The sequence below is a fragment of the Lampetra planeri genome, chromosome 4 (genome assembly GCF_965212315.1).
Source record: "Lampetra planeri chromosome 4, kcLamPlan1.2.h2, whole genome shotgun sequence".
NCBI classification, from domain to species: Eukaryota; Metazoa; Chordata; class Hyperoartia; order Petromyzontiformes; family Petromyzontidae; genus Lampetra; species Lampetra planeri.
This window is the reverse complement of record NC_136110.1, coordinates 21,515,850-21,539,347: the sequence shown is the minus strand read 5'-3', so window position 1 is coordinate 21,539,347 and position 23,498 is coordinate 21,515,850. Positions and strand designations below refer to the sequence as shown.

At 52.2% G+C, this 23,498-nt stretch overlaps 1 protein-coding gene across 1 annotated transcript in view; it reads right to left on the bottom strand.

The window, feature by feature from the left end:
- The window catches only part of LOC144717836 (protein EFR3 homolog B-like), a 60,933-nt gene that overhangs the window by 6,859 nt on the left and 30,576 nt on the right, over positions 1-23,498 (bottom strand). The window contains exons 9-22 of the mRNA XM_078593530.1: positions 23,095-23,230; positions 22,536-22,694; positions 21,523-21,634; positions 14,889-14,940; positions 12,721-12,896; positions 9,101-9,176; positions 7,912-8,076; positions 7,038-7,169; positions 5,594-5,661; positions 3,632-3,759; positions 2,849-2,940; positions 1,806-1,845; positions 849-955; positions 95-144 (exon numbers count right to left, since the gene is read on the bottom strand). Coding sequence (XP_078449656.1) covers positions 95-144; positions 849-955; positions 1,806-1,845; positions 2,849-2,940; positions 3,632-3,759; positions 5,594-5,661; positions 7,038-7,169; positions 7,912-8,076; positions 9,101-9,176; positions 12,721-12,896; positions 14,889-14,940; positions 21,523-21,634; positions 22,536-22,694; positions 23,095-23,230 — 1,493 coding nt within the window. The remainder of the gene's footprint in view (positions 1-94; positions 145-848; positions 956-1,805; positions 1,846-2,848; positions 2,941-3,631; positions 3,760-5,593; positions 5,662-7,037; positions 7,170-7,911; positions 8,077-9,100; positions 9,177-12,720; positions 12,897-14,888; positions 14,941-21,522; positions 21,635-22,535; positions 22,695-23,094; positions 23,231-23,498) is intronic.

The following is a 23,498-nucleotide window of genomic DNA, read 5'->3' as shown; positions in this document are numbered from 1 at the left end:
GTTACACGAGCAACAGACGTTGACATGAAAACTCACCGTGTGTTGCGGTGGGGGCAATGTCCCCGTGGGAAATGTATAATCGGGTGTCACTTACCGGATATTGATCTCGAATATCTGGTCATATTTGCTCTGCAGCATCGCCGCCTGAAATGAAGTGTGGCGACACATCAAGTTATAAAACACCTCCCATGTTCCCCCGCACCTCCGATTAGCACGGTTGATGAAGCATGGCTCAACGTACAACTGCAACTCCCAACCAGAGAGAGGAGGCAATGTCCCATTTCTGAATGTCGGCAGGATCTCTTGCAACACACACTGGCAGGGCACCAGTGCTGGAAAGCGATATCCTTTTTTTGTGTTGCTGGGCTTCAATCAAACTCGCGTTGACGGGTTCACCGCGCAGTGCGTCAACAGAAACTAAATTTTAAAAAATTCACCAGGTAACCCAACTCGTTCATTAATGCGGTTGGTTTCTGAACAGTCGTCACTTTGCCCTCTCCGCTTCTAACTTCACTATTTTGTATTTTACGAGGTAAGGCTCACTGAGCTACGTAGCTATTTTTGAGAAGCGACGTGGCCACAAATGATAGCTCAACGAAGTGGCTTATCGCGTGGAAATTTATAGCAGCCAACTACTCCTAAATGCACGTTGATTCTAAATGTGGAAGGGAAAACCGGAGGACCCGGACAAAAATCCACACGACCACAAGCAGAGAGACAAACTCCAAATATACAACAGGTGCCAGGGCCGTGCTCGAACTCACGACCTCCTGTATACCAGGCGAGGTAGTTAACATCTCGCCCCCGCTGCACCCCACCACTGTTCCCAAACGTGCGCGCGATCTTACCCGAGCCTCGCACTGTGCGGCGATCTCCTCAAACGGGGCTTTCTGGAACTTCTCCATCACCTTCCGCCTCTTCTCCTTCTCCTGTTCGTCACGTGACGCGCTGTCCACTGCGCACACAGACGCAACAGACGCGGATCAACGGCGTGGGCACGTGGAAGCCTGAACTGCTCGTTAAAGCCGGCGAGATCAAGCGGGAACGTCGTGGCTACGTGTTGGGCAGCAGAGGGCAGTGCAGTAAACTCCAGCTGTGTGCTCTGTGCTGCCGCCTGCCTTCACACACACACGTGGTCAAATAGGGGTGTGTGTCTAATCATTCCCCCTCCCCAACCCGACCCAGAAACTCCTGGCTCAGATTCAACTCAAGAATCTATTCCCTTGTCTCTAAGTGTTTCCTTGTTTATGTAATTTCTAAAAAAAAATTCGTGTCTATACAGTTGTGTTCACACCCATTGCCTTCATAGTAACATTCACAAACCAGGGACGTTAAGTCCTCACTTAACGTGGGGTGTTCACACAACGCATTTTCGCTATAACGCGTTTTTTTCATTAGGGAACACTATTCGGACAACGGGGAACAGGCCCCGTAATAACGTGGAACGTGCACCATTATAACACAATTCCAGAGTGGTCGACGACCAACCACCGTCTTGAGCCGAGCGGTACGGTGATACAGTACAGCAAGCGGAATGACACAGTAACATGGCGGCCGGCCTACCCTCAGTTACGTGTTGTGCCATCTCACTGCGTGTGCCTAGTACATCTTATCACGTCCAACTTTATCGTTACATTACTTTACGCATCCTGCAGGGCGCAACGGACCCAGCGAATCGCAGAGCTCGTGGGAAAAGTGTCGAAGGGTACGAAACATGGCAACGCGACGTTTCACGGCCTGCAGCGCACGTCGCTGTCAAAACTCGCCCGGCCGTCCACGCCGGAGGCACGGGTGGGTCGACTCACCCATGGCATTCTTCAACATTTCAAAGGTGATCTCTTCCACCTGCCAAAGCGGAGCAGTGTGTCAAAAGCAAGACGACTCTCGGGGAAGCGACTTTAATGGGCGACATGAAACAAGAGGCCGAGCGATTAAATCGTGCAAAGTGTGGTGGCTGCTGCCGGAATCGGCTGCAGAAGTGATAAACAGAAGGCGACGCCAACATCGAGAAGTCTTTGTCCAGCAGCGGAATAATCGCAGTGGTAATGACAACCTAAACATCCATCAACTAAAAATGCAAAAAATCTACGCATTGACCCAAGGCAATAGGTCAATGGCGGTAGTTAAATCTACTTGAGGAGTGAAACGTGGAATTTCCTCAACTAGGTAGAGGTTCAAGTTCAAGCTAAACAGTCTTCTCAGAGGAATATGGAATTTCCATCACAAATCAATACTTTCTGGTACATGAAGACACATGTAGCAACATGCTTGGTGTAGCTTGGCTTAATATAATTCTACGTGGTATGGTGTAGCATGATATGGCACAGGACATATCATTACTTGGTATGGCATAATGTGACTTGATGTGGCAAGACACGGCATGGTGTTGTGTAGCTTTGGCATGTGACATAAAAGCCACATGGCTCTGGGTGGTACAGCGCTCACGTGGCCTAGCGGGACGTATTTCCTGGTTTTCTGCAGAGGTTCATGGTTTGAATGATGCCGGTGCTGCAACGAAAGATCTACGAGTCCTGCCCCTTCTCCACTCCCCTCGATCGTGGTGGTGGTCACCTTCTCTCACCCCAACGCACGCCTCTATCGTGGTCACCTCCCTGGTGCAAGAAACGTCGCCTGTTACGTGCTTTTTTGCGGGGAACGTGTTATTTACGAATGTATGATACTCAGCGAGGCTTTCCCTGGGTAAACAAGCATAACAATTGATAAGAACAGTAATAGCATGACGTGGAACAGTGTGGCTCCGTGTGGCCTGCTGTGTGGCATGGCATTGAACGGTGAAGCAAAATCGTGGCTCGCTATGGCTCGCCGTGGCTCGCCGTGGCTCGCTGACCTGGCCGACGTCGGTGCCCTCGTTCCACTCGAGGTCCAGCTGCATGGAGACCGTGTCCACGATGCTCTTCCTGTGCGAGCGCGCGTCCTCGTCTGTGCACAGAGCGGCGGCGTTCGCCTGAGCCAACCCCCCCCACCAATGCCCCCAGCACGCGGGCGCCTTCACGGACACAGGCTACTACGTGCCCCATCCAGATTGGCAAACGTCGACCACAATCCGCATTGCAGACGAAGAACTGGAAAACGAACTTTATTTGTTTCCCTGTTTGGCGGCATCTCCGTGGCATCAATGCCGCGGTTATTGCTTGGATATTAAATAGTTTAAAGAAAGATGATACAATGTGAGTGAATAAGGAATATTAACAGCCTGTTGTCTGTATCATCAGATGCAGGAATATTAACATCAGGGTTCTCTCAAATTTGTTTTGAAAAGAAACTTGTGCTTTGTGGAAGCATCTTTTTTTTTCACCCCATGTTCAATCTGGTCGCAATGGCTGAGATGACAAACGCATTTCTTGACAACCGCTTTTTGGGCGTCTAGTTCGTTGTCCTTCCCCCGCACCCCCCTGTGATTATATTCTAGGTGTACCATAGTGCATCTAAATGACATGATACAGTATTTACATTTCAAAAAGACAACCAACCGCATATCATGCTCAGTTTTAGGAGACGGCGGCTGAAAAAAATACCCAGACATGCCTACCCCCCTCCCCAACCGTATCCCCCCCTCATGAAATTGTGAAGACCCGATCTCTGCGGGCCGGTAGCGGAGTCCGGGACCCACCATGGAGGAGCGGCACGAAGGGCACGGTCACGCGCTCGCCGTTGAGGCCGGCGATCTGCAGCGCTTCGGCCATCACGCTCGGCAGGAAGAGCAGCGTCTTGTCCTCTTTGGGCGTGCCGCTGGGCAGGCTGCGCCACGCGACCGGCAAGCATAACGGCGGTCACCCACACGCACGCACGCATATGCACACACGCACACACACACACACACGCACGCACACACACACACACATACGCACGCACACACACACGCACATACGCACGCACGCATACGCACACACGCACACACACACGCACACGCACACACGCACACACACGCACACACGCACACACGCACACACGCACGCACACACGCACACACGCACACACACACGCACACGCACGCACACACACACGCACACGCGCACACACGCACACACGCACACACACACATACGCACACACGCACACACACACACACATACGCACACACACGCACGCACATACACATTCCCAACCCCCCCCCCCCCCCAACGGCGTTGCTATCACCTGGCAACGATTAGTCCGCTGCCAGGATTTGAACTCGGGTCCGCAAGTATGTAGCAGCGCGTGCCGACAGCTATTTCACCGCTCCCCATTACGCGCGCAAGTTAGAAATGCGGTCATGCAAAAATACAATCACGACGGCAGGTGACCCACATCCAGTGCAGCGCACGCAAGCGATGCGTACGCTCGCATTGCACGATACAAATACGCAACGTAAATGCACGCACGCGGATCAAGATAAAGATGCGATTAAAACCGGGCAATTAGACCTGCACTAAGAACACCGCACCACCCACGTCCAGCCAAAACAAACGGAACATTCCGTTTGACGCGAAATACTTTACGAGAATCCATACGCACGCATTAACAGGTCGCGTCCGCTCAACCGGCAGTCGCTAACAAACAGCGCTCCGAATGTGCGCATAACAGACGAGCAATCTCAGCAACCCACGTAACCGCCGGCGCACCGCCCCCCCCCCACCGCCCCGACAATGCCGCACGGTAAAACGTGCGCCCTCGCGAGCTAGAAATGTGACGCATCCAGCAGTAGTTTTATTATTATTATTCAAATCAATGTGCCGTTTTTTAACCTATGAAGTAAACATGAAAATGATGACCTCATTCCCATCTCAGCAGTGATGGCGCAGATCTGTTAACCCACAACACCACCTGGGCCTGTCCAGTAGCCTGCCAGCGAGCCGCTACCTTCAACATGGCCTCGAGGTGTGTACCTAGCCTGGCACAAGAACTGCGGTTACGTCGCTGCCACTCAAGAGGTGAACTGTGGCTGCTGATATTGTTTGTGCCATGCGAGTGGAAGAGGTGCACTACGATGCAGCAAACTTGGGTTCGATTCCCAGCTGTGAATGTCATGGGTCTCACCTACGTCAAATCCGTTTTAAAAGGAGTGGCTGTTGCGGTGTGGGGATCAATACTGGGGAGACAAAGGTGGCTGGGCATGCTGCTGGCCACACCTCCACTTTGTGCGGCGTGTTCGTCTTAGAAAGTGCTCTGTATCAGCAGTTGCTGCTGCTGACTAAGACGCTAAAGAGGGAATGCTTGCGCTGGGATCTGCGTGCGTGAACCTGAGTGTGTGCGTGTGAATGCACCCACTATAGAAAAGGCTCGTGAAGGACGCTCCTGGACAGTTGGAGGCAGTCGCCCTCCAACAACAACAGAGGGCAGAGGAGCGCCAGGCAGCTAAAATGCAGCAAGTTGGGCACAGCAGGGGGCACATCTGGTGCATCTGCCAGTTATCTAAGTCAGCCAACCCACGACACCTGGGTCTGTCCCGTGACCTCCTGTCAGCGAGCCTTCGACACTTCACGTGGCCCAACCGTGCACGTGGCATGGCACAGGCGCCTTGGTATCATCATCGTCACTTAGTGTCGAATGGCGAGGAATTGGTTGTGGCACCCAGAGAGAGGCGGACCCCTCACCGTGGGTTTTCTGCGAGCGCGACGTCAGGCAAGAGGTATGGGGCCACCTTCCTCCTGTGCTCCACGACCTGAATCGCGCACACACACACAAAGATCCCCCGTATAGCCTTTACAGACTGCTGGGGCAAGTCCTCTCAGTGATCTCTTGCAAAGGCCGGCACGGCACACAAGGCTTTGTTGTGGTCAGCACCACACCTGGCCACCTTTGTCTCCCGAGCGCTGATATTTAAACATCGCACCAAGCTGAATCGACCTCGGGAAGGCCCAGAAAAAGATTCAGATATAACTTGCCAGTGACGTTGGCTGTGGGTGGGTAACTAGCCACAACCACCCCCGCTCCCCGCAATCACATCTGTACAAATGCAAAAATCCCCCTCGTAGCAGAAACAGACTCTTAGGGCAAGTGCTGTTCGTGAGCACATTTAAAGGCCGGCATGGCACATGAGGGGGTGGGTGGCCAGCACCACGCTCGGCTGCCTTTGTCTCCCTAGTGGCAATGTTTTTACACATCGCACTAGGTACTCATTTTGAGGTTGAGTCGACTTAGGGGAGGCCCAGGACCGATGCAGATAATCGTCACTGATGTTGGCCGTGAGCGGGAATCAAAGCCGGGTGGGCAGGTGAGTAGCACAGGGCGCTAACCGCTACACTACCGCTCCCCACTCACACATACACAAACATAGAAACCTTTGTTGATGCAATATCAGCCGTATGCACCTACTCACTTCCCAATCTCGATATAATCTGTGTGAGTGCATAGGGCTGTAGCCCTATGCACTCACACATACGTGTCTGTCTGAACGTGTCGCCCATACACCTCCACTGCGCGTCTCTATAGCGCGGGTGCATCTGTTGTTCGTCTGTTGTGTTTCCACAGGTGTTGCCTATACAGATAGTCCCCGAGTTACGAAGGTCCGACTTAGGATATTTCGATCTTACGATGGCGATAGCGATACGACAAAATTGTAAAATATTGTAATTTCGCGCGGCAGGCAAACGCAGCAGCGTACGAGGTACGATACTGTACGTTGGGACGCTGCCGTGGATGTACGCATCTCCCGCCTTGTGTGATGCAGATGGGATTGTTTCCTGAAAAGACTCTCGATTAAATTGCAGTACATATAGGTAGGCTAAGAATTTATCTTGTTTTTTTATTTTACATTTTACTGTGCAATACAGTATTGTAATTAATAAATACATACAGTATATCGTTTATACAGTACGGCACTGTAAATTGCTCTGTTTTTCTAAATTATCATCATTCTTTAAGACTCCTGGGTAGGCTGGGCCATCTTCGACTTACGATGGGGTCGTCGTAACACATCTCCATCATAAGTAGAGGACTACCTCCACTGCGTCTGTGTCTCCTGCTGCCACGCGCACGCATCTCCCACAACGCCATGCCGCCCCCCTTGCCCTGGCCCCCCCCACCCCCACGACTCACGGCCGTCACGTGCTGCAGCAGCGGCCTCAGGGCAGGGCGCTGCGCCAGCAGGCTGAGGAAGGCGGCAACGACGCCGTGGGTGGCGCAGCGAGCGAACACCGAGGAGCACGATTCCTCCTCCAGCGCCGCCTCCTGCTCGCTCGCACGCACGGCCAGCATTGACGAGACGCGGCATGAGCCCACCGGCACGCAAACGAGAGGCCGTGTTCACGTGCGCCGCAGCGCCACCCCACAGTGGGATCATTTTCACAAACGTGACAGCCTTAGTTCATTCAGCGATTACAATCCATTCGTTAGCGGGAGGTGGCCTAGTGGCTGAGAGCACCACCGAGATCCTGGGCGTGAATCCGGCTCCAACTCGCCGTGATTACATTGGGGTTCTCAGGCGGTGAGCGTTGATGGTCGCAGCTCGGTCGCCAACGACCGCACATAACAACCTTCACGTGGAATGTTCTGCACTCGATTTGGCTACATTCCAGCGCCGAGGATTAAGACGTCGCTCCCGTGCACCGTGCGGATGGTACAGTTAACTAACGTGGGCGCCACGGTTACAAGATGTTAAACACCTCGCCTGGTATACAGGTCGTTGATTCGATCCCGAACCTGACGCCTGTATTTTGCATGTCTCTCTCCCCGTGGTCGTCTTCATTTTTCTCCGTACCCTCCGGTTTTTCCCTCCACATTTAGAATCAACGCGCGTTCAGAGTATGTGGCTGCGATAAATGTCCACACGATGAGCCACTTGGTTGAGCCATCATTTGTGGTCGTTTCTGAAAAAGAGCTATACAGCTCAGTGGGCTTTACCTGGTAAAATAAAGAAAAGAATAAAAGTTTTCGAGTTGCCGCCCCCCCCCCCCCCAAGCGTGCGGTCTACCTGCAAGGCGACTGCGAGGCGCACGAGGTCAATGGCCACAAACTCCTCCCCGCCGGTCTCGAGCGCGAGCAGCGCCAGCGTCACGTACAGCGCCTCGTAGTGCGCGCGCGTGTTCCCCTCCGCCACGCAGCTCTCATACAGCCAGCCGTACAGCCGCTGCCCGTTCTGCACGCACGCGTAGACGCAGACACCACGTGTAGATACAGACACCACACGTAGAGACACAGATACCACGTGGAGAGACACAGACACCACGTGTAGAGATACAGACACCACGTGTAGACACAGACACCACGTGTAGAGACACAGACACCACGCGTAGAGACACAGTCACCACGTGTAAAGACACAGACACCACGTGTATAGACACAGACACCACGTGTATAGACACAGACACCACGCGTAGAGACACAGACACCACGTGTAGAGACAGACACCACGTGTAGAGATACAGACACCACGTGTAGAGACACAGACACCACGTGTAGAGACACAGATACCACGTGTAGAGACACAGATACCACGTGTAGAGACAGACACCACGCGTAGAGATACAGATACCACGTGTAGAGACACAGACACCACGTGTAGAGACACAGACACCACGTGTAGATACAGACACCACGTGTAGAGACACAGACACCACGTGAAAATACAGACACCACGTGTAGAGACACAGACACCACGTGTAGAGACACAGACACCACGTGTAGATACAGACACCACGTGTAGAGATACAGACACCACGTGTAGAGACACAGACACCACGTGTAGAGATACAGACACCACGTGTAGAGACACAGACACCACGCGTAGAGACACAGACACCATGTGTAGATACAGACACCACGTGTAGAGATACAGACACCACGTGTAGAGACACAGACACCACGTGAAAATACAGACACCACGTGTAGAGACACAGACACCACGTGTAGATACAGACACCACGTGTAGAGACACAGACACCACGTGAAAATACAGACACCATGCATAGATACAAACACATACAACAACAGCCGCCATTCGCCACTAAGTGGCGGTGACATCACCACGGTGCTTGTGCCAGGCCAGGTGCACTTTGAGGCACACACAAAGATACCTCCCGTATAGTGGGGTACTTGCTAACAGCACTTGACCCTACAGTCGATAAGGAGAAACCAGTGCCTGCATTGTGCAACTAGCGCACCTTCTTCATGAAGGTGGCGTCTTGCTTGGAACATTTCTCCATCTTCAGCTTGAGGCTTGCCAGGTCGTGCACGATCCTGCAAAGCATTCAGGTTCGACACACGGCGGCGGCGACGGCGACAAGGAACGTCAGTTTTACGCGCAAGAGCCGCAGTAAAACAGCTGTGAGCAGAGGCCCCACTGCGGTCAGAGGTGTGAGGGTCAGACCCATGGGGGGGGGGGGGGGTCACAGGATCCCTGGCGAGTCTCGTGCCCTTTGAGAACGATGTCTCAACCAAAAAGCTCAACCAAAAGTAGAAAACTTTCCGACGTGAATACGTCGCGGTGGCAAGATGTTATCTCCCTCGTTTGCTATGCAGGAGGCCGTGAGCTCAATCGCTACCCTGATGCACGCCTGTATATTTGGAGTTTGCATGTTCTCCCCGTGGTCACGTTGATTTTTCTCCGGGTCCTCCGGTTTTTCCCTCCGCATTTAGAAGCGACGTACGCTGAGAGTATTTGGCTGCTGTAAATTTCTACACAATAGGCCATTTCGTTGCGCTATCATTTGTGACAGCTAGGTTGCTTCTGAAAAACAGCTGTATAGCTCAGTGGGCCTTCCCTAGTCAAATAAAATTGTTTAATTTAGTTTTATTAGTGTTGGTGGCTCCAGTGGGGGCAACATGTACGCATAACTGTAAGAACAAAACGGGGGGTATGACAGATCGGCATATGAGACACTAACATACACGCTGGAGAATATCATTTAGAGCAAATACCTCGTTCACGGGAAATAGATCTTGGAGAACGGCGCAAATATTAACTCCACGAATGTGAACTATTAAAGCTTATGAGGAGAATTGGGTTAGGGGGCATAAACATACATGACGTTTAAACGTAAACATATGAACTGCATGTATGTATTAATGAATACGTACACTGTATAGTATTACTGTGTTATTTATCTTTTCTTCACGAAATGTATACAGCGCCTCGACCAAGGCACTTTACAAAGAATTAACAACAGCGCAACGTATGGATGTCATGGTAGAGATGAGGTGAATGAAACAGATGAGAGGAAGCAATGGGCGAATCTGTGATGCGTGAATTTGGTGAGAGGGAAACTGTTGACAGTAGATGATGATGAATGGATTGAATGATTGGGGAATGAGTGAGAGCCATACAATGAGCATACGAAGAGAGAACGGTAACGGTGGTGGTTTTGAGGGGGAGATTAAGGGGTTGTGTGGTGAGCTAGAACACAATAAGGAGCAGAAACTAGTGAGCGAAGGTAACTGTTTATTGTGGAGCGGGAAGTTTGTTCCAGTGAAGGGGGGCGAGAGGAGAGAAAGCATGGATTGACCACTAGGAGGAGGAACAGAGAGAGACAGCAAAGATTGAGAACGTAGAGGGCAAGAAGGCACACAGAGAAGATACAAGAGAGTGGGAAGATATGGTGGGGCAAGACTTGCCTTTAATAATGATGAACGTAAACATATTTTGAAAGTGCAAATATCAATGAATAAATAAACACTACACGCCACGTAATTCCCAACAGTTGTAAAGGAAAGCACTCGCGTGTAAATCCATGCGGCAGGCAAAGGCAGACCGGGAGGGATCGCCGCGTGGGCAGCGCTCACGCTCTCACCATCCACGCCTCCGACTAGCACGGTTGGCTACGTACGGTGCCAAAGAATCTTCTTGGTTCTTTCGGTAAAGTCACGTAGAATGGAAATAATAAAATAATAAAAATAAAACATAATAAAATAATTCTCACGACGTTTCGGCCACAACGCAAGCAGCCGTCCTCAGGTGGAGAACAGGTCTGTCGAGGAGACAGAGTCTGATGACACACCTCAGGCTTGGAGCATCTATTTAAGCTGGGATGGAGGGGGGAAGAGCGCCTTGACAAAAGAATTTGCATATCAAGAGGAATTTAGCATATTTATGGGAAATGCAGATATGCGATTAGTACTACTTGTGAAATGCGTAGGAGGTTTGGCGAGGGGTTTAAAGTCATTATGCCCGTGCATTATGCAGGCTTAGCAGCATCAAAGGGAGGGGATAGGGGTAACATTAATAAAGGGAAGGAATGTTAATAGTATGTAGCTGCAGTAACTAAACCACCACGTAAACAACTAAAGTATAAACTACATAGTATCATCAGTATACTAAATATACTCTCCTATACTCTCCTAGAGTATATTTAGTATTTCCATTATGTGTGACTTTACCGAAAGAACCAAGAAGATGAATCCCTGCAGTCACGAAAGCTTTAAATCGAAATGGTGCCAAAGAAGTTCACTATATGTACACACACGCCATGCTCCTCCCTGTCGGGTAGTGGGGAGGAGCTACGGCCACGAATATTTAAAATACAACCTCACGAATTTCAAGAGAGCTTCAATAAGTTTGTCGCGAACACGCAGTCAGCGATAATAAAGACCCCGCGAATATTAAGGGTTCGCTGTATATTATTTGCACCTGAAACCCATTAAGTGGGATATGTGCATGAAATCACAAAAAAAATACTTGGATTCAAAATATAATACATAAAGCTTATATTAAATGCAACATAACAGTGATACGTAGCGTATTTATTACGTGCTTACCAACACATTTATCAAACCGGTTCTAATACCGGCTGGTGTCATCATCATGAAAAGATATGCGAGGACTACCACACGTCCCCCTCTTTGACTTAAGCGATGCACATAAACCCGACTTGTGTTTAAAAAGAAAAAACAATGCCCGTAAAAACGAGGACTCGACGGCTATTGGCAGCTACCTTAATATACGGTGAGCTTCATTAAACACAGTGGTTACGGAAGCTCGCATCTGCCGTTAACAAAGCATTAATGGCATTAGCAGCTGCCTCTGGACCCCGCAAGGGCTTTTAAGGAAGATACCGGAAAATGATAAACCGTAAGTTACGACCACACAATGCGGACTCGTAAAGTGACAGGCAGCAAAGTGCAAATCATCTCCAGTATCTGTTTCCCAGAATAAGGAATCAATGGACAATTAACTTCAATAACGCACGGCGCTGTAATTGAATTATCTGTATCCGTGCATGGTCAGACTAATAAACGAGGAGAAAAAATGTGTTTCAACTATGATTCTCATACACAGGTAAGACAGATACTTAATTTAATCAGTTTACACACCTTGGAGAAGACAATATTTTTTATGTCAAAGTGCATCGCTGCCCACTTCAACCATTTTCTGGCAGCATTTTCAGATTTTGTCCAGGCTACTATGAACAATAAACTATTGATATTTTACCAGGTAAAACCCACTGAGCGATATAGATATTTTTTCAGAAGCCACCTGGCCACAAATGATAGCTCAACGAAGTGGCTTATCACGTGGGAATTTACAGCAGCCAAATACTCTCAATGCTGCCCTATTGCCTAGGCCATGGCGGTTGTGCGCAGTACAGCAGCACTCCGGGTGCATCTTCACTTTGTGCCGTGTGTCTCTCGGCACGATGTCCAACGTGTCGTGCCATGTGCTGGGGAGCTCCTTCAGAAGCTAAACAGTCATTTTCGGAACAACTCAGTTGCATGTCCGACGGAGGGGCTCACGGTGGGAGGAAGGATGGGTCTGGGGAGGGGGGGTTGAGGGAGATGGGACACTCACCGGACGGCGGTGAGCTTGTCGCGGTTGTGGTGGCGGTCGAGCAGCCCGTGCAGCACCCGCAGCGCCAGCACACGCGCCTCCGCCTCCTCCAGCAGCGCCGGCCACAGCAGCGGCTCCAGCACCGGGCCAGGCAGCGCCAACAGCAGGCTGCCAGCTGCCTTGTGCTCCGGCACCACCTGCGGGAGCGAGCACGAGCGGATGAGCGCGAGGGCTGCAATTGGCTGGCCTGCTTCACAAAATCATCGGTTCTTCGACTTCCTGGGTAGGTTTCGATTTAAAGCTTTCGTGACTGCAGGGATTCATCTTCTTGGTTCTTTCGGTAAAGTCACGTAGAAGGGAAATAATAAAATAATAAAAATAAAACATAATAAAATAATTATCACGACGTTTCGGCCACAACGCAAGCAGCCGTCCTCAGGTGAAGGTCTGTTGGAAAGACAGCGTCTGAATCAGAAATACAGTGTCTGAATAGCCGAAACGTCGTGAGAATTATTTTATAATGTTTTATTTTTATTATTTTATTATTTCCCTTCTACGTGACTTTACCGAAAGAACCAAGAAGATGAATTCCTGGGTAGGTTTTCGCGGGAGCACTGAATGGCTGTTTGTATTCGTGCCGCACAGCAAGTTGTTTCAGCGTCGTGTCCAACGTTTCCACTCCACGTGCTCGCAAGGGAGGGGGAGTTCCCGTTCCAGACGAAGCTCCCGGGCACGTGGACCGAAACGTCGGACATCATGCGAAACAACACGCAGTACGAACCGAACGCACGCACGGCTGGATGAGTAGCGACTCGCAAGTCTATGTCTAGATTAGTTATCCAGGAAATGGCTTCAGTTCGTGTGCGTGGGATTGCTTTCATGCCTCTTTATGTCTTTGGAGTCGATCGGGGAAGACCACGAGGTGGTTGATGGTCGGGTCGGTGAGTGGCAAGTCTTCAAGGAGAGTTCATATGATACTGGTAGGAACCACCTGATTCCACCAGCCGACAGGGGATTATTGTGTCCGTCCGTCGTGCATCCAAAAATGGGAGGGGTGGGGCTGGGTGGAGAGGGGAGGGTGGGGAGGGGCTGGGTGGGGAGGGGCTGGGTGGGGAGGGTGGGGAGGAGCTGGGTGGAGAGGGTGGGGCTGGGTGGGAGGGGTGGGGCTGGGTGGGGAGGGGCTGGTCACCCCGTGGTGCCCTTATAAAACTCAACGTTTAACCTACTCATGCCAGCTTGTGCCCACCCTCACAGTCGGGCATATTTGCGGAATACACCACGCCGCCGTTGACCCTGGCCATTGACCGACCAACCCAACGTTCCTACCAGCTCCCTCCGCAAGAATGTGTTAAAGTGTTCTAAACCCAAACACCAACTAATATCACACACATCATCTGTACGGGAAAAGCAATGTATTGCAATAGCAATGATCAGTCATTGATACTGTACAAAGGACAGGATCAGCTAAGGCTTCAGCACTGTCATCTAAAGTCAGGGATGGAGCGCCTAGTTCCTGACTGATGAACAGAATCCAGTGTGTTGCGGGATGGATGCTGCAAAACTGCTCTAAATATGTACGTATAATGCACTCCAAGTGTACAATAAGATAGAACTGGAGAAACGGAGAGGTCGAGACGGGTGGAGGCAAAGGAAGAGAGACCGAGACACACAGTAATAAACTAAACTATTTCAACGATTTTTTACTATTTGTTATTTTACCAGGTCAGGCCCCCAATGAGCTACATAGCTCTTTGTCAGTAGCGACCTGGCCACAAATGATAGCTCGACGAAGTGGCTTATCACGTGGAAAGTTATAGCAGCCAAATACTAAAAAACAGACAAAAACACAACCTAGGAATAGAGAGAGACAAGGAGAAGGGGCCATACAGAGGCAGCCAGAAAAACAAGCAGACACCCCAATGTGCATCATACAGACAAAGGAAACGCAGACAGCCCGAGAAAGCTGCAGGCAAACCAAGTTGAAGGAAAGGCAGGCAGTGTCATTATAAAAAATAACCCCGAAAACCGATCGATATCCCACCGCAGATTCAGGAGAGTAAAACTCGGCAAAACGTTTTCAAACTCCGTCCCTCCACTGCCAACCGTAACAAAAAGCCGAGCATCGTGAGATTTGTTACCAGCAGCTACTGCGCTGCAGATGATGTCGCAAGGGACCATGACTCTCTTACCTTCAAGACGGACCTCAGCAACATGACCTGATACATGTGGTCGGCTTGCTCCCTGAGAACACGTGCAAACAAAAAAAGATCACCCGTTTAGCCTTAACAAGCTGTTTATAAGCAAGCACTGTTATAGCGAGCACATATGAAGGCCAGAATGGCACACTAAGGGGGTGGGTGGCCAATACCACGCCCGGCCGCCTTTGTCTCCCCAGTGCCGAAGTTTACACACCACACCAGATACACGTTTTTTTAAGGCTCAGTCGATGTAGGGGAGGCCCAAGACCAGTACAAATATTCGCTACTGGTATTGGTCGTCAGTGGGAATCGAATTCAGCCCTACACATACATGCATACAAGTGGAGTGAGTTGAACTGAGTCGCACACGTATACCGCAACACATTTATTACACGCTTTCTATTAACTCACTGTCTGTTGTTGTCGTATCCTCAAATCTTGTAACTCAATTTTAACCCACTTTCCAATGTGGCATCGACTGCAAACTTGGTATACTTATGTCATACTGATGGCAATACTATATTCTATCAAAAATTAAAAAAATATATTTTTAAACAATCGTTTTTATATGTTATGTTTCGGCTTGGGTCTAATTGTCCACGCTCAACTGACGTTGGCTGTAAATCATCACGGTCCCTTGCGTTATGGCAAGCTTCGGGGCCACTTCCTGGAGTCGTGGAGTTCTTCCCTTACTAGTACGGTACATTTCATGAAAGCGTGTTTAAAAAATAGTATTTTTAAATATTACTTACTTAACTCCAACACAAGGAGTAACTTCCCCTTAACAGAAGAACAACCTACGGTGGTGACCACCAGGCTAACTACACTAATTACAACGTAACTGCTACTATGGACCCGGACCACAGCTCGGGTCCAGGTCCACGCGTTGGAGACTCGTTAAACGGAGAACGCCGACGAAGGTTTCTTCCAGGATGAACAACAACAACGCAGGTCCCTCTTAGGACCCGGCTTATATCCTCAGCGGCGTGGCTGACTCCACCCTTGGCCACGACCACCTTCCAGAATCCTAGGGACAGATCTCGATCCCAACCACGTGACCCCCCTAGCCCCCACTTGAGGCCCCTTTGTCGACTTAACTGGTCACGTGACCTCTCGGGTCAACCAGAGTGCCATGGCCTTTAGTAACCTCATCCTATGGCCAGCACTCACACACCCTGTCCTGTAGGGTTGGCACTGCACGCCAAGCGTGGTGCCATCCAGCGGTATAAACCAGCGCTCACCGGGCCCCTCTAGGGCCGGGACGACACCCACACCACGTGGTGTCCGCGATATCGTTACACCGCACACCGTGCCTCTCTAGGGCCGGCAACGCACAGTGGCATCCGGCGATGTCACTACACAAGCATGCTCAAAGACAAAGATCCCCCCCGTACAGACTGCACAGACTTTTGGCGCAACTTATGTGAGCGCGCACCTATGAAGGCCGGCACGGCACACAAGGGGGTGAGTGGCCAACACTACGCCTGGCCGCTTTTGTCTCCCCAGTGCCAATGGTTAGACATAACCCCAAGTACTAATTTGAGGCTAAGTCGACCTAGGGGGGCCCAGGACTGGTTCAGTTAATCATCACTGGTGTTGTCTGTAAACGGTAATCGAACCCGGGTCGCCGGGTTCATAGTGCGCTAACCATTGCACCACCGGTCCCCACAAGCATGCACACAATGACACACACAAAGTGGGTCATGCCCACACAAAGACATGCTCATACACACACACAGTCGTATAATCGCTGCACTGAAGGCAGAGTTTGAGAGAGATGCAGCTGAACGTTTGATTATAGGTGATGGCATCATTCATTTTCACATTGCGTACACTTCCTGCATGTGCTGACTATGAGTGATTCATCACGATTCCTGTACAATCAATACATACTTATCCATGCTTCATCATTACAATCATGCAGTGCATCTGTATTGTTACAAACAAATCACCCATGTAATAATAATGGCAGGCCGGTGCAAACTTACATCTGCATCTTTATGACGCTCGACAATCTCCCCCCAACTTCCTGTCGTCAATAATAACAACGGCCGGTAGATGACGGACAGCTGGGCCACGGTTAAGACAACCACACTCGCAGTGTCTCTGTGTAGTGATGCCCCGCCACTCAGTGTGTCTATGTAGATTAGAAGCTTTCGTGACTGCAGGAATCTATACTCTTTGGTTCTTTCGGTAAAGTCACGTAGGTAGAAAATTAATAGATCACGACGTTTCGATCGCAACACAAGCGACCGTCACATCAGGTGAGACGAACACAGCAGGAGAACTACTGACGCAGGAGAAAGAGCTGCCGCTCATTTCTATCAGTGAGCCCCTCCTGGGAAAGGCGACGTAGTTTCCACACAGCCCCACGGCAAGGGGAAGTGCCTCCGTAGCACAGCCACTATTGCCTTCCAAAACAAAGTGCAATGGCTGGAGGAGTAAAATGACTCTGGTTGATCTGTTACTATCGATTCCGAAGCTTGCAACACGTGCGTCGAATTGCATGCGTAATAAGTGCTTTTAGTCAAATGGAAAGCGTGCAATGGGTTTACGTGACCCCAGCAGCCACAGTCAACTCATCGAACTGATAACCGATATGGTAATCATTTCCTTAAAGAATTGGATATCCCAACTCAATTCGTGACTTTCCTTCTGTGGGCTGAGGACTACAGTACCACCTTCTGGCTGGAGGATATTTTCACGTGGATTGATTTATTGTTGGGTTAGGCCACCTAGAGATCTAAGAAATCTGTCGTTAAGAAGCATTCACCACCTGACACAGCCAAACAAATAACTGTTGCGCGTGAAAGCGTAAGAACGTCGTGCCAATTGTTGTTTCAGCTGAGTTGAAGAACGATCCTCATAACCAAATCAGATGGGACATTTTGCTTGAAACTACATCAAGCATCACCAGGACAATATCCAGGACGTCAGAATCGCCGTGTCACCTGATCCCTCTCTGTGCTCTCTCCCCCTCTGTGCTCTCTCTCCCCCTCTGTGCTCTCTCCCTCCCTCTGTGCTCTCTCCCCCTCTGTGCTCTCTCTCTCCCTCTGTGCTCTCTCCCCCTCTGTGCTCTCTCTCCCTCTGTGCTCTCTCCCCCTCTGTGCTCTCTCCCCCTCTGTGCTCTCTCTCCCCCTCTGTGCTCTCTCCCCCTCTGTGCTCTCTCCCCCTCTGTGCTCTCTCTCCCTCTGTGCTCTCTCTCTCCCTCTGTGCTCTCTCCCCCTCTGTGCTCTCTCCCTCCCTCTGTGCTCTCTCTCCCTCTGTGCTCTCTCTCTCCCTCTGTGCTCTCTCCCCCTCTGTGCTCTCTCCCCCTCTGTGCTCTCTCTCCCTCTGTGCTCTCTCTCCCTCTGTGCTCTCTCTCTCCCTCTGTGCTCTCTCCCCCTCTGTGCTCTCTCTCCCTCTGTGCTCTCTCTCCCTCTGTGCTCTCTCTCCCCCTCTGTGCTCTCTCTCCCTCTGTGCTCTCTCTCCCCCTCTGTGCTCTCTCTCCCCCTCTGTGCTCTCTCTCCCTCTGTGCTCTCTCCCTCCCTCTGTGCTCTCTCCCTCCCTCTGTGCTCTCTCCCCCTCTGTGCTCTCTCTCTTTTTTTTTTTTTTTTTTTTTTTTTTTTTTACGATCAGTGGAAACAAGAAGATGCTCGGTGTATTCGGCACTTTGTTTCGGTCATCATTTCGTAAATTTTTTTTTTTTTTTTTTTTTTTTTTTTAAACTGGGCTTTATGTAGCCCTCGCTCGCTCTTTTGCTCACTCTCTCGCTCGCTCTCTCGCTCTCTCTCTCACTCGCTCTCTCTCTCGCTCGTTCTGTCGCTCATTCTTTCGTTCACTCTCTCGTTATGTACGCCGCCCCCCTCGCAGTCCGACGGCCTCTGACGGGTAGCTCATAACAGCATGCAGAGCTCCCCGTCATCTGCCACGGAGCACACGGCCTCCTCCATCGCCCACTGCTCCATGAAGGCCGGCACGGCGTGGGTCAACCGTGCATGGCGGAACTCCAGCCACACCCTGGCTCCGACCAGAGCGCGGAAGATGCCCAGGCTGCTGGCCGGACGTTTCCCCTCCAGGGCCACTTTCCTCGCCCTGTAAATGGCGAGCTTGGCGTAGCCGACGAGCACGTTGACCAGCCCCTGAAGATGTTGGGATCCGTCGCCCTTTCGGTATCCAAAGATGAGGACCGTCGGGGAGAAGTGGAGGCTGAACTTTAGTAGGATGTTTCTCAGGACCTTGAACAGCGAGTCCAGGCTCTTGCACTCCACGTATTGGTGCGCCACCGTCTCCACTTTACCGCAGAACCGGCACTCCGGGGGCGTGTCGGTGAAGCGCGCCAGGGAGGCGTTGGTGGTGACGGTGCCGTGGGCGATGCTCCAGCTGAGGTCGCCGATGCGGTTGTACGTCGGGCTGGAGTAGAGTTGCCTCCAGCGAGGCCTCTCCGGAGAGATGCAGGGCAGGGCTTTCCTCCAGGCATGGTCCTTGTGGCTCCTCAGGGTGTCCTGTTGGTGAAACCGGACCATGTAGGAGTAGAGCACCTTCCTTTTGACATTTGCGAAGGCCACCTCTGGTAGGTCTTCCAGCCGGCACAGGTTGTGATCTGCCTTCGCTTGTCGGCATTGGCGCTGCAGCGGCACGACGGAGAGCTCCGGTGGAGGGGGACCGAGAGGGGCCTCGTCGTCCCCAACGCCGATGGGGGGCGTTCTCCCCGCTGCCGCTGAGAAGGCTTCCTTGGCTTCGGCCAGGATCCGGGCAGCCACCCGGAGCGATTGCAGCCCTGTCTTTGTGGCCATGTCTGCTGGTCCGAGCCACCGGCCCCGTGTTCCAGGCTCCACCAGATCTCCCATCCTGGTGAGCCGCGCGTTGGTGAGGCGCCTCTCCATGCCGGGGGTGGCGGTGGTGGACGGCAGCTTTGTCTGCGGGTTCCTGAGGATCGGTTCGAAGACCTCTCTCTCTCTCCCCCTCTGTGCTCTCTCTCCCCCTCTGTGCTCTCTCTCCCCCTCTGTGCTCTCTCTCCCCCTCTGTGCTCTCTCTCCCCCTCTGTGCTATCTCTCCCCCTCTGTGCTCTCTCTCCCCCTCTGTGCTCTCTCTCCCTCTGTGCTCTCTCTCCCCCTCTGTGCTCTCTCTCCCTCTGTGCTCTCTCTCCCCCTCTGTGCTCTCTCTCCCCCTCTGTGCTCTCTCTCCCTCTGTGCTCTCTCCCTCCCTCTGTGCTCTCTCCCTCCCTCTGTGCTCTCTCCCCCTCTGTGCTCTCTCTCCCCCTCTGTGCTCTCTCTCCCCCTCTGTGCTCTCTCTCCCCCTCTGTGCTCTCTCTCCCCCTCTGTGCTCTCTCTCCCCCTCTGTGCTCTCTCTCCCTCTGTGCTCTCTCTCCCCCTCTGTGCTCTCTCTCCCCCTCTGTGCTCTCTCCCCCTCTGTGCTCTCTCTCCCCCTCTGTGCTCTCTCCCCCTCTGTGCTCTCTCTCCCCCTCTGTGCTCTCTCTCCCCCTCTGTGCTCTCTCTCCCTCTGTGCTCTCTCTCCCCCTCTGTGCTCTCTCTCCCTCTGTGCTCTCTCTCCCCCTCTGTGCTCTCTCCCCCTCTGTGCTCTCTCCCCCTCTGTGCTCTCTCTCCCCCTCTGTGCTCTCTCTCCCCCTCTGTGCTCTCTCTCCCTCTGTGCTCTCTCCCCCTCTGTGCTCTCTCCCCCTCTGTGCTCTCTCCCCCTCTGTGCTCTCTCTCCCTCTGTGCTCTCTCTCCCCCTCTGTGCTCTCTCCCTCCCTCTGTGCTCTCTCTCCCCCTCTGTGCTCTCTCCCCCTCTGTGCTCTCTCCCCCTCTGTGCTCTCTCTCCCCCTCTGTGCTCTCTCTCCCTCTGTGCTCTCTCCCCCTCTGTGCTCTCTCCCCCTCTGTGCTCTCTCTCCCTCTGTGCTCTCTCTCCCCCTCTGTGCTCTCTCCCTCCCTCTGTGCTCTCTCTCCCCCTCTGTGCTCTCTCCCCCTCTGTGCTCTCTCCCCCTCTGTGCTCTCTCCCCCTCTGTGCTCTCTCCCCCTCTGTGCTCTCTCTCCCCCTCTGTGCTCTCTCCCCCTCTGTGCTCTCTCTCCCCCTCTGTGCTCTCTCTCCCCCTCTGTGCTCTCTCCCCCTCTGTGCTCTCTCTCCCTCTGTGCTCTCTCTCTCCCTCTGTGCTCTATCCCCCTCTGTGCTCTCTCTCCCCCTCTGTGCTCTCTCTCCCTCTGTGCTCTCTCCCTCCCTCTGTGCTCTCTCTCTCCCTCTGTGCTCTCTCCCCCTCTGTGCTCTCTCTCCCCCTCTGTGCTCTCTCTCTCCCTCTGTGCTCTCTCTCTCCCTCTGTGCTCTCTCTCTCCCTCTGTGCTCTCTCTCCCCCTCTGTGCTCTCTCCCCCTCTGTGCTCTCTCTCCCCCTCTGTGCTCTCTCTCCCTCTGTGCTCTCTCTCCCTCTGTGCTCTCTCTCCCCCTCTGTGCTCTCTCCCCCTCTGTGCTCTCTCCCCCTCTGTGCTCTCTCTCTCCCTCTGTGCTCTCTCCCCCTCTGTGCTGTGTAGAAAGGCCACTGCCAGAAATGTCACCTTTTATTATACTTTTATTTTTAAGGAAGTGTTACATTTGTGCTTGTGCACCGCTGCCAATGTAGCATCCCCCAAAAAAAATGATAAGATTATGAGTACTCACTTCTCTCCAGTGCTGCCCATATCCACTCCGACTCCGTGCAAAGGCATCTTGCCCATGATGAACATCATAATCTCGGAGCGCTGGTAGTCAGGTAGGATCCCCGCGAAGGAGCCTGCACAGGGTGACGCTCCGTTAAGTATGCACCTACACATGTTGAACTTCTTTAGCACCGTACGTAGCCAATCGTGCTAATCGGAGGTGCGGGATACGGGCGTGGTAAAGAGCAGGCGGACAGCCTCTCGGCCTTCAGGCGACCCCGTGGGGTCTCTACGATACCCCTCTACCGAGCCACACCCAGCTGAAGAGCCTAAGCGAGGTCAAAACAAGTCCAGGCTGGGCCTACGTAAGCAAATGCTGTTGGGAAAAATACTCAGAAAATCAAGAGAACCACTACGGATCCTCGAGACCCATAGGTTCTCGTCTAATCCAGCAATAGGCAACAGTGCTTGCTCAGGAGCCAAATGCAATCAGTAGCAAAATGGACGTCATTGATTTGGATCGATTTAGGATCAACAGGCCATAGGCGACTGCGTGGCTGGGTTTTAGATTTTTTTTCTGATTTATAAATAATTGGCGCTCTCTGCAGTCAGTTTCACCAGCTGGTCAACGGCCGTTCGGCAGAGGTCGCAACCGGGTACCCGATGCCCGTACCCTACCCGAAACCCGGCTACCCGTACCCGGCCGAATACGGGTACCCATTTGCGACCCTGGTGCGGCCGGGTATGGGTACGGGTAGGCCGTGAGTCACTGGTGAGTAACCGTTTGTCACTCATTTCGGGTAGGGTACGGGTACGGGTAGGGAACGGCTACCCGTACCCGGCCAGGTACGGGTACGGGTACCCATTTGCGACCCTGGTGCGGCCGGGTACGGGTAAGGAATCAAAACCCGTTTGCGACCTCTGCTCCGCAGTCAGTTTCACTGGCTGGTCAACGGCCGTTCGGCCTGCGGGTGGCGACGCCGACGATGGTAATCCCCCACACCGGTGTGGTGGAGTGGAGTGGGTTTGCGGCACCTATAGTTTTGACGACGGAATCCTGGAACATGGCCTCGGCGCTGGCGCCATCCATCGCGCTGTCGTCCTGTCCCCCCACATTACTCCAGCGCAGTTCCTGGTCAACGCTCAGCCTCAGGTGCTTGAGTAGCGAGTTGAACACCTCCAGCACGGCCGGACCTGCGGGCGGGCCAAGCATCAGCAACAACGCCCCATTAGCCAACCCCGCAACGGCCTCACCGATGTGCAGCGGGGGTGAGGATACAGTTCAAGTATCTGATGAGCCCCAAAGCTCTTTTTCACAGATGCCCAGCAGGAGTGGCTGGAATCAAACCATCGATCGCACGCCAGCTCGCTTAATAATATCGAGCGCTGACAACCCACAGCACACAAATGAACTTCTTTTGTACCGTACGTAGCCAACCGTGCTAATCGGAGGTGCGGGGGAAGGACAGTCACATCAACAGCACGCTCGTGCGAGTGAAGCTCGAAACGACGACCGGCAACAGCGAAGGCGAATTAATGAATGATTGCGCTCAGCAGAGCGAAGAGTGTGCACGGAGGAAGACAATCCGCTGACCGATGGAGCCCCCTGCGGCGATGGAGACCGTCTCGGACAGCACCTGCACGACCCCGGCGCGCACGGTCGCCCTGGCCTTGCTGTGCGTGTCCAGGTGGCCGAGCAGCTTCTGCAGAACCATGTGGGCATGCTGGTTCTGAGATGGGGACACACAAGAATACAAATGAGTGAGCCATTTATAGATACCCCACAGGTACACACAAGTATACGCAGGATTGAGTCGTTTATAGATACCCGACTGACTTCTAATGACCCCCTCTTACTTTCTTCTTAGAGGAACTGATAATAAATAGGTGCATTGCTTTAAAATATCATATCTATGTATGTACCATGCCTCCAATATTATATGCAGTACATATAAATTGTAGAAACTCAGATTGAAAAAAAAATATTTTCGCTGCAGT